The sequence below is a fragment of the Protopterus annectens genome, chromosome 2.part1, assembly GCF_019279795.1.
Source record: "Protopterus annectens isolate FY-2018-M chromosome 2.part1, PAN1.0, whole genome shotgun sequence".
Classification (NCBI taxonomy): domain Eukaryota; kingdom Metazoa; phylum Chordata; order Ceratodontiformes; family Protopteridae; genus Protopterus; species Protopterus annectens.
This window is the reverse complement of record NC_056729.1, coordinates 569,937,408-569,948,403: the sequence shown is the minus strand read 5'-3', so window position 1 is coordinate 569,948,403 and position 10,996 is coordinate 569,937,408. Positions and strand designations below refer to the sequence as shown.

The 10,996-nt window shown below is 34.5% G+C and overlaps 1 protein-coding gene across 1 annotated transcript in view; it reads left to right on the top strand.

The window, feature by feature from the left end:
• Positions 1–656: 656 nt before the first annotated feature.
• Positions 657–10,996, top strand: part of CD8B (CD8b molecule) — a 110,940-nt gene continuing 100,600 nt past the window's right edge. The window contains exons 1-2 of the mRNA XM_044062338.1: positions 657–879; positions 3,419–3,778. Coding sequence (XP_043918273.1) covers positions 834–879; positions 3,419–3,778 — 406 coding nt within the window. The 5' untranslated portion in view covers positions 657–833. The remainder of the gene's footprint in view (positions 880–3,418; positions 3,779–10,996) is intronic.

The window sequence follows — 10,996 nt, the reverse complement described above, 5'->3', positions numbered from 1 at the left end:
TTAACTTATAAGACATTCCAGTATATTTGGCATTTGGAACAGCAGTGTGTTCTCTGCACACATTAAATGGACATTAACTGACACAACAGTTTGATTTTTGAATTACTTTTGATTTACATCTGTGCTTCTGCAGAGAGATGGTTTCAGTGTCATCCTCACAAATTCTCAGCCTGTTCTTAAATAATTTGCATTTATCACTGCCATGGCAAACTTGTATTATTACATCTATTGATGATGAACACATAACCAACTTTATACATACTATTTCAAGTAAAGTTATTAAGTGTCTGAAATTTAGGTATCATATTATTGTTATGGAAAACTTATTAGCAAACATTGCTCTATCTTAACCTAATGGACATTACTCACTAAGAGGAATTTAAGTATTTTCAGCCTGTTTAATGACATTATAACATTCCTAATGCAGTATCAGCTATGTGTTTTACAGAAGAAAGAAATGTGTTTCCGCAGGATTTTAAGCTTGTCTTGTTAGTAAGGGAGATACCCCAGCTGATGAAATCAGGCAGTGACACATTTCAGAGGTTGTGCTAACATTTAGCTAAAGGGCTGTTGGCTCTGAGAAACACTAGGTGAAGAGTGTGACAGCAGTTTCCTGTCCCTAAAACATAACCATCGTGGTTTGTTTCCTACAGAGGGCTGCACAAACAGCAACAGCAGTCTTCATACTTTACAAATGCACTGTGTTTGAATGGCATCTTACACTGTTGTTTGACATCAGCCAGACTGAATCTATAGACAGTGAAAGGAACTCTGAGTGTCATTTCAGCTACAAATCCGAGAAAAGAAGCTTTTCAGAGCCTTCAGATGTAAAAATGAATAATTTTCACATACTCTGTTATGTACTTTGGTGGATTGCAGGTAAGCTTATCTTAAGTACATTGAGAATAAACAAACTGAATATCGTAGTATCACACACACACACACACACACACACACACACACACACACACACACACACACACATATGCAAGCTATACTTGTTTACAATTCCATATTCTTTACATAATCTAAAATCTGCATTCCTTTTTTGTATACATTTAATATGCTATAATTCTCGCACCAGCTGTCTTATACACTAAGCTTACCAAAAAAAAAAAGCTGAAAGGTGGGTACATACTTGAAAGCATTTAAGTGTCTAGCATATGTATACTACTAATCGATAAATATAACTATGTTCATTCAAAGAGTAGAACCATAAATCTATGAAAAATTGAACAATGATTATTTCAGACATATATACTCAAGTGATATTGTTATTATCATTATAAATAATATTACCGAGTTTATTACTTTAATAGTAAGATACCAGCTGAAGCATTTCCATTAGTTGCTTCACATGCATTATTTTTATATGATGGTTTATTAGATGCATACTGAAATAATTTTACAAATTTGTTTGCTATAAGTAGGTACTACTGCAGCCAGCTATATATAAAAAACTCTGCTATCAGCCATGTATTCATGTACACAGTGAATTATATTAACAGTACACTGTCAGAAAGATACAACTTAGTCAAACCAAACTAAAGGTTCATATGTTACCAAATTGTTATGTTCAATATCACATTTTAAATTCAAATTTAATATTAGTGCGAGCAGAATTGGAAATCTAGTTCAGTATAGTGTGTTTGTAAATAGAACACAGACGCACATTGTATTAAAGAGTCATCTTAATGTATTTTCATATTATGAGGGGAATTGCTGATGTACTAAGTTTTCTATATTAAATAATGTACAATAACATAATTTAGAAGTACACATTTATAATAGTTGATGTGACAGGTACTGTATATCACAATATATGAAGATGTTAAAAAGAAAGCACTACATAATTTTGTACCATTGCTGATATCAGAGCGCAATAACTGTGCAAGATGTTCACCTTCATTTTGATGTGTAACTGAATATCTATTATCATATCTCATCACGTATATGGCTATTTAGTAAATGATTATCTGCAATTTAGTAGCAGCAACTTATGTTTCATACATAGCAAATTTTAGACCAATGTGAAAGAGCATTTGATGGAATGAAATATGATTATCCTTGCATAGAATAATGCTTAACCAAATAAACTTGCATAATTTCACACATTGTAGCTACTATATAAAATCAGAATAACATTTTATATTGAGCAGTACTCGTTTTAAATTCATTTTAAATTGTAGAATTTTATAATCTAGTACATTTTAAGACCAATAAACTAAATGTACAAGTGTGTGTGTGTGTGTGTGTGTGTGTGTGTGTGTGTGTGTGTGTGTGTGTGTGTGTGTTTGTTTAAACATATGCTGTCACAGGGTATTACAGGGTACAGCAATACTATTTAAGGATATAGACTATATATAGATCGTAAGTTAAACAACAGTATAATGGTATAAAATTTCAATGAAACAGAAGTGAAGAAATATAAGTTACAGCTGCAGTTTGTTAATGTACCAATGGCATCCATAAGGAGTTAATAATAACCAGTTAAGACCCTAATTATTATAACATTTAAGTTTATGTATACTCTCTTACTTTACTTTGTTTTAGCATCTCTGTTCAACTCATTCATGAAGGAATACCAGATTTGTTCTCTTTGGCATTTTATTACATAAGTTTAAGCTCACATATCTAATTCTTTCTGAGTGTTATTTTGCCTTGCTTCTAAAGGTTACATATTACATTATCAAAGTTTCAGGATTTCGAATACCATATGGTCGACACCATATGATCGAAGTACTAAAACTTCGAAAATGTAATAAAAAAAAAAAAGAAACAAAAGTAACTGCTGTGAGCAGGGGGGCAAGCCCCCCTGCACCCTCCATACCCCCCTGCTTAAATATACCAACTCCGAGATTGCACTTTAACGGAGTTAAGCGCAGGAAAGGGAAGGTTTCCCTTTCCTACGCTGTAGTGCAATCTCAGAATTGGTATATTTAAGCAGCGGGGAGTGTGAGGGGAGTAGCCTACACCCTTTACTTTACCCTTTTTTAATACATTTTTCGGAGCATTTGAAAATGTAATTGTTTGATCATTAAAGGTCGACCTTTAGTGATTCGAACAATTGCATTTTCGATGTTCCAATAGGAAACCGCTTCTGAATGTGTTATTAATGCTACTAATTATTTAACAGACTCATTTAAAAAATGTTTCCTTATAAAATAACTCACAAATGACTGGTATTTTAACCATATTACACTTGCTTTTGTCAGTCAATTATCAAGTACAGTTTAAATGTCTAGTGTTGTCCCAAGGATATTTACTATCTCATAAGCAAGAAAGCAGAATACTAGAAGTAATGTTGTTATTCCAGTTTTCAAGGAAAGTGGGATCTGGGCATTTTAAGACTGAACATTTTCTTTTCTGTAATAGTTTAGCTTTTCATAAAGTAATCTTTGTATACTTTTATTAACAGGTGTCAATACATCAGTGACTTTAGTCCAGACTCCAGGCTTTGTTATGGAGTTGGTAAATAAGACTACTCAGCTCCTCTGTTCAACAAAGAATGCCCAGATTGAACAGCAAGGAATATACTGGTACAGACGGCCTGAGGGGAGCCAAGAACTACAATTCATAGCACATGCTACAGTGCTGAATAAACTTACATTTGGTGAAGGGTTTGTAAAGGACCGTATTGTTATATCAAAAGACAACTTCAGAGGTATATACACATTGAAAATAAGTGAACTACAACCATCGGATAATGGAACTTACTACTGCGTCATTACTCACTCAGCAATGCTAGTTATGGGAAATGGAACTGATCTTTTAGTAGGTACGGCCAACTTAACTTCTTAAGACTAAAAAAAGTAATGCATCAATAAATAAATCTTCCCTGTAGAACTGGATGCACATAAATATGTGCAGCTTTTATACAAGTGAAATCTTAGTGTTGTCCTTTAGTGAATTTAGTGCATTTCTTTGTGGCTTTAGCTCAGACGCCCAACCTTTACCTGCTATTATTATTATTATTATTATTATTATTATATCAAAAAAAGGTAAGCCCACTGTGCACAACAGCTTCTTCTCTGGAACACCCTATGTGCATTTTTGGTTAAGTGGCATACTAGGCAAATGGAGATCAAGGGAATCAAACCCAGGACTACACAATGAAGCTCAATAGCAGCTTATAGTGTTAATCATTTGCACTAAAGTGCCAACATTTTGTTTAATTTGTCATCTTATATATTTCACTGGAATGATTATTTATGTATTTATTTATTTCCATATGATAATAGGTTGGGTGGGCTGGACTGTTGACCTTTATTAGCCATGACATGGGCTCCAGTGAGTAACAGTATAAAGTAATAAAATACGTATCCAGCAGGACTCCACAACTTCATGTACATTCATAATGCACCTGTAGCCAGGTAAATCACACACAGAATAGAGAAAAGCATTTACAATTACAGATATACAATAGAATTATCTAATTACAAATACAGATACACAAAATAATTAACTATTTAAAAATGTAGTAATGTACAATAAGACAGATACATTTAAGTTATACATCTGTGTAACAAAAGAAGACAGGTATATTTAGGGAATGCATATGCAATATATGTGTAACACAGAAACTAAATTATAATTTATGAGTCAATATAATACATAGACAGGCACAGGTGAAGCAAGCATACTTCATATAAACCAAGGTGCATAAGTAATTCTAAGGGTCATTATTTTGTCCCAGCTCAGCAGCATTGCATGTTCTACCTTTAAGCACATAAATAAATTAAAAAAATGCAGAAATGAATCAGCCAAGACAGGGACAGTGCCAAAGTGAACTAAACTTATTAAAGTATTCTACAAATAAATAAATCCTGCTGGTATAAGATTTTTAACATTTGTTGCATGTTTCATTATATGACAGTGCAGATCCTAAAGTGATACATGGGAACACCTCCCATTCTTTTAAGAGTCAATGTCGACTGCCTGGAGTACTGAGATTCCCCCTACTGTATAATTAGGAAATACATGCCGCTGTAAAACTCCCAGTTTGCTGGGTCATCCAGGAACATGTAGGTCTGGTGTTCTAAGCTAATATTTTGACTACACCTTGTAGATAGGTAAATTCAACGGAATGGAAGGGAGAAAGCAAATAAGAAGCAGAGAAAACTCAACAATATATAAAATAATGTTGCATGTTTACAGGACTACAGCATGCATCCAGAAAGATCTAAAAGTGGCAGTTAATTACAGCACAGTTCTAAGCTGGTACCTTAGAGCACAGTGTTTATGCAATATCTGTAAAGGATAGAATAGTTATAAACTGATTTTACTAAAACATAAATAAACAGACTGCTTCACTGCATTTATTATTTCTTACACTGGGAGGTCACATGTAAAACTGGAACAGATAATGTTACTTCCATGAATTTTAAGGTATTATTACCTAGAACAGTAGTACTTCATTGGTTCCTTTTACTCTGTATTTATCACCCTGCAATCTGATATGTCATTATGAATTATACATCTGAATTTTACATCATTTTTAGAAGAATTCACATGTTGCTTAAATTATTTCATGTTTTTTAATATGTTTGCATCCTGCTGTCTTCCTTAGAACCATTAGTTCTACATATAACACACAACATTTGTAATGTGTCCTATAGACTACATTTTTATTAGTTCTTACCAAATAAACATACAAACTAATTATTATGATGAAAAATGAAGGATGGATAAATATAGTAAATAGAAAAGATAGATGGAGAAATCTGTTGTTTAGATAGTTAGATGGTAGAGATAGATAGATAGATAGATAGATAGATAGATAGATAGATAGATAGATAGATAGATAGATAGATGGATGTAGGAAGGCTTTAGTCAGTGTGAATGTTAGATCTCCTACATGAAGATGAGAGACTTGACTCCCAAGTACAAAACACTGATTTTGGACAAATGTCCATTCCTGAGTTTCTTAGTGCGGTAACGTGCATTCAAAACAGAATGCTTGATATTTTTATTTGACTTGTTTTAGTTGCCATGGTTGCAGCACCTCTCTGCTCTGATTGCACACATTGCTATAATTACAGTTGTTTAGCGATACAGCAAAAATACTTTTGAGTAAATATATTTTTTTTACTTCCAAGTAAATATTAGTGAAAAATAAGTAAAGCAGAACAGAAAAATCTTGTAAATATACTCTTAAGTTACACGGCCTGAGTTAATGTGTGTGTGTGTGTGTGTGTGTGTGTGTGTGTGTGTGTGTGTGTGCGTGTGTGCGTGTGTGTGTGTGTGTGTGTGTGTGTGTGTGTGTGTGTGTGTGTGTGTGTGTGTGTGTGTGTGTGTGTGTGTGTGTGCTCATGTGCGTCGTGTGCATGTGTGTCCGTGTGTGTAAGAGAGAGAGAGAGAGAGAGAGAGAGAGAGAGAGAAACAAGAGTTCACTCCTTTGATCCATGGGATTTTACCTCTGTCACCAGCTTAAGATAGCATGTATTGCTTTTTGCAGCAGTTTCTTTTCACAGTTAACTGGCTAAACATACACAGTCACCAGCTCATAAAAGTGCTGTGTTCTAAAATCATACACTTAGCTAGTGTCTGTCTTGCATTTGTATTCTGTTATGCATATGATTAACCTGAAAACAACATTTTCTGGCCTGTTGCATATTTCTTCTGCATAACTATTTATTTTTTATTAAAAACTATCAGCAAAATATTTAATTATTTTTGTTATTGCTTCATTGTTTACAAACTTAAAAGGTGAGACAGTGATGCAGTAAAGGACAGAAAGGTACCACGCAAAAAATAGAGGTGGAAAAAACACTAAGAAAGTTTTTTAGCTGTTACTAATAGTTTGCACACTGCACCTAAAATCATTGTGAAGCCTGAATGCAGCCAGTGACCATCACGAGGCATGAATGCAGTATTCTCCATGTGTATTTTGCATCTCCCATTTAACTGTTTGCTATCTTTTTGAAATTTTTTCAGATTGTTACTCTGATTTGCATACAAGTAGCTTGTTCTAAACCCCTAGGAAGGTGGTAGGTCACAAACTATTCCTTTGTCTACAGCTGAGAAAGTTAAAAATGTTTGTGTTTCTCCTGTACACAGCGGTGGTGTAGATTAAATTTTCTCCCGAGTAACATATAACATATTGAAAAAAGTAGCAATCATTTTCATCACTTAGTCTGTTCACCTTCATTATTCATTTGATATAATGCCACAATACTCTTTTGGTAAAATACCATGATGATCTCTTGGTATAATGTCATGGCAGTCATTTGGTATAACGCAATGGTGCTGATTTTTGGTATAATGCCATTGGCACACTGTGGTCAAAATGTGAGAACTTTCAATTATTATTGTACTGATGTCTTTGGCTTTATTCGATACAGTTACTGCTTGTTTGTTTATTATCTATGTATCATTTAATACTTTTCTACCAAACGGTACTGTCACATGTTTGTTTATAATGAAATGATAATAAAATATACAATACTTGATGTACCTATTTCCAAAAATATAAGAAATAACACAGCCATAACCTAGCATCAAAATACCAGAGGTTAGATGTCTTATAATTATTGCTGAGGCATATTGTACTGAGTAATGCTTTTAAGAGATTACTGGGGATCTAATGCAAGAAGGAATAGTAGTAAAAATAGCATAAAGCCAAATCTAAATCATATAATTCCACATTTCTTTGAGAATTCAGTATTATGCTGCAGTGTCAAATTTATTGTTAAAGAAAAGAATGAGTACTGCAGGGCAGGAATAGTTCATCTCCCTACCTCTGGACTCCTCGTTACTGCCAGAGTCAAAAACTGCCCACTCTGCAGTCACTATATATTTTGGGAGAAAAGTTATAGTGCACTATAAAATATAGTGTATCCATGGAGTAAGAATTCATAGAACACATGGAGTCTGATGGTTAGATACCCAACATCGGGGGCCCAGGGGCATAGCCTTCTCCATTGACTGTTTTATTCATTAAAGTGTTTATTGCTTTTGATATTTTATTTTATAGTAACTGATTTTTTTCATATTTATATCTTATTTTACTAAAAAAATTTACAGTACACTATATTCTACTACATCAAATTTCTTTAAGATTTACATATTTTGCATTTATGTTATGCTATTATTTTTACTGGTATTCATTACTGCATTGGGTATCCAATATTAAGACTTTCAGGGAGAAAAAGAGTTGTGTGTACCCCGGGGATCACGTCAGTCGCCCTGCTAGAGAGGGGTCCAAGGAAGTAAATATTGTGGGATGCAATATCCAGGGAATTGTTATGGCTAGGCTTGTATAGGCCCTAGGGCCGATAGCCTAGTACCAACCTATGAACCTAAAAGTTATATTTGGTAGAGTGACATTCTATGCTCAGAATAACTGAAGAAGTGGACTACAGTAAGTTAATCATGGTGCCTAAGATCTACGGGTAATCTTAGAGGCTGAAGACAGAGTCAATTTTTATTACAGTATGATATACATTATTCCAGTGTAGAAGAGGCTCACAGAAACAGAGATTATTATTCATGGTAATTATGTCTTGTAGGCAGTGATTTTAATGAGCCATGTGCTGATACTCTGAAATCCCATTGGAAAATATTATTGTTTCAGCAAATTAGACAGCCAACTTTGCAGCTCCACAGGTGTAGAAATGTCTGCTGATTTATAGAAATGGAAACAGATCCAGGTCATTTGAGGGCTTGAACACTCATCCAGTGGATGCTTGTCCCCACCAAGGAGTCTGGGACTTCTGACTGTCCCTTGTCTGATACTAATATATTTTACTGTTGCTGGAATCTAATGACTAAGAATTTGAAAAGCTAAAGGCAGTGTCACTGCATCCCCCCTGCCAGAAGAGAAGAAAAGAAATGTACACAACATGATTCCAAGTCAGGCTGCATTGGTGCCATACCAGTAAAAAATCTGCTTGTCTCTTTTGTCTTATTGTTGACAGGCTTTACCTTAATGAACAGGAAGGAAATGTTTTTGGCGGATCTCTGTCTACTTGTTTCATTGAATATAAATCCCTGGTAAAGGTGGTTGATGAGGAATTACAAAAAGGGATAAAGTAAGCAACATTGTCAAGAAAATTTGATTAGTCCATATACAGATTCAGAAGAACAGATCTGAATAAAGTTCAAAAGTGACTTTGAAAGGGATCATTGTCGAATAAGGAACTCATGCTACTACAGTTTCACAGATATTAAGATGGTTTTGACACAATATGCATGCTAGTGATCATAAAATAATGTGATCCGATATTATGACATTAGCAAAGTCAAATGACTTAAATGCATGAGACCAAAACCTACTGACTGATGCAGTCACAAAGATGAGAAGTAGCCACACAGTAAATTATAGAATTTCATTGGTGCAGAATGATATCTAGCAATTAAAATGAGCTAAAGTGAAGGAAATATATCAGTGTTAAGCATGAAGTCAGCCACAGTAGGAACAAGTATAAGGGATTGATTTAGCACAGTTTCAAAAAATGGTTTTGACATGAAGAATTATCTTGTTTTGCATGTATGTATTTGTTTATTTCCTCCTCTTCTTCCTTTATTCCTTCTCTTTCCTTTCCGTCTCCCTTTTCATCTTCCAGCATGGAGCATTACTACTTTTTTCTGACATGAACACCAGCACAATGCAACTACTTAGGTTCCACCGTTTATTTCTTCATTGAACGCATGGAGTTAAGTACGGACATTTCCTCAGGGCCTATCTGGTGGTTCTCATTCTTCCCTCTTTCTGTTTTTCTCTTTATAGAGGCTTCCTTCGTCTCACTCACAAGTCTGTCACTGCTCTTACAGGCCTCTACATAATGTAATTTTTTCTTGTTATTCTTGACCCGTCTTCATTTTCACAAACAAATATTTAATTCTTAATATTGTCTCATATAACCATTCAGAACCATTTTACTCTAGCTTACTCTTTTACCTTTCATAACCTGACCTGACCAGACCCTTATTCTGACCTACATTTTATTGATCTTTTTAGATTCATCCAGTTTTGGTGGAATATCTCCTCCAACATTTGACATTTGATGTGTTTTTTTTTTGTTTTTTTTTGTATGTTTAATGTTCCAGATGTTTGCATTCATCTTGGTTTTCCCTGCCATTAGCCAGAACTTCAAACTGCATAATGTTACCCACCTGGGAAATTCAGTGTCACTCTCTAGCCTCCATAATTCCATCTGGAATAATATCTTTCTCTGGAATGCTAACTCCTATCATCTTGATTTGACCCTCCTTTGATCACTACAAGACAAACGATATCAGTATCATGCATTTTGCATTCATTATTATTAATCTATATGTACAGCTTTCCTGATTCCTCTAGCCTACAGTATTAAATCTTCACTGCAGACAACTAGGTATTATCCAGGAACTCAAGTCTGTATTCTAGGAATACACCGCAGTGGTATTTATAGCTAGAAAGTTTCTTCTTAAGAAATGACAATAGTGTACTGCACCAACAGATTTGTTATTAATTTTAATAAACTTTCTGATTAATTCTCACAAAGGAAATACTTTTTGGCTTCATCCACTCTGTTTACTGAAGTGCCTCATTTTGTCAGTGGCTGTGCAGATAGTGGCCAGCTTGTGTACCACCTGGATGCACAGACTTAGAAAATCCCATAATTCTTGAGTTCACAAATATGACAGCAGGTTTTATTATACAGGCATACAGCCAATGTAGAATGTTTCCTGAGAACTGTCCTGCTATATAAAATGTTGTTACAGTTAGAGATCACACAACTGCATAATGCAACTTAAATAGTTCTTAGTGACATTTCAGAGAGAGAAGACAGTAGAAATAATATATGTGTCATGTTTAGCATCGTTCTCACATTTTCATGCTTGTATGTTAATAACCTTGAAAAAAAAATGCTGTAGATCACTTTTGCACATGCACAAGCAAAGACAAGAAGTATGGGCTGTGCTGACTAATTTGTGGACGGGAGTTCCACTCACTAAAAGCATGGCATTTAAAAGGCAATAACAAGCAGCAACAGTCATGTGGGTGGGAGGA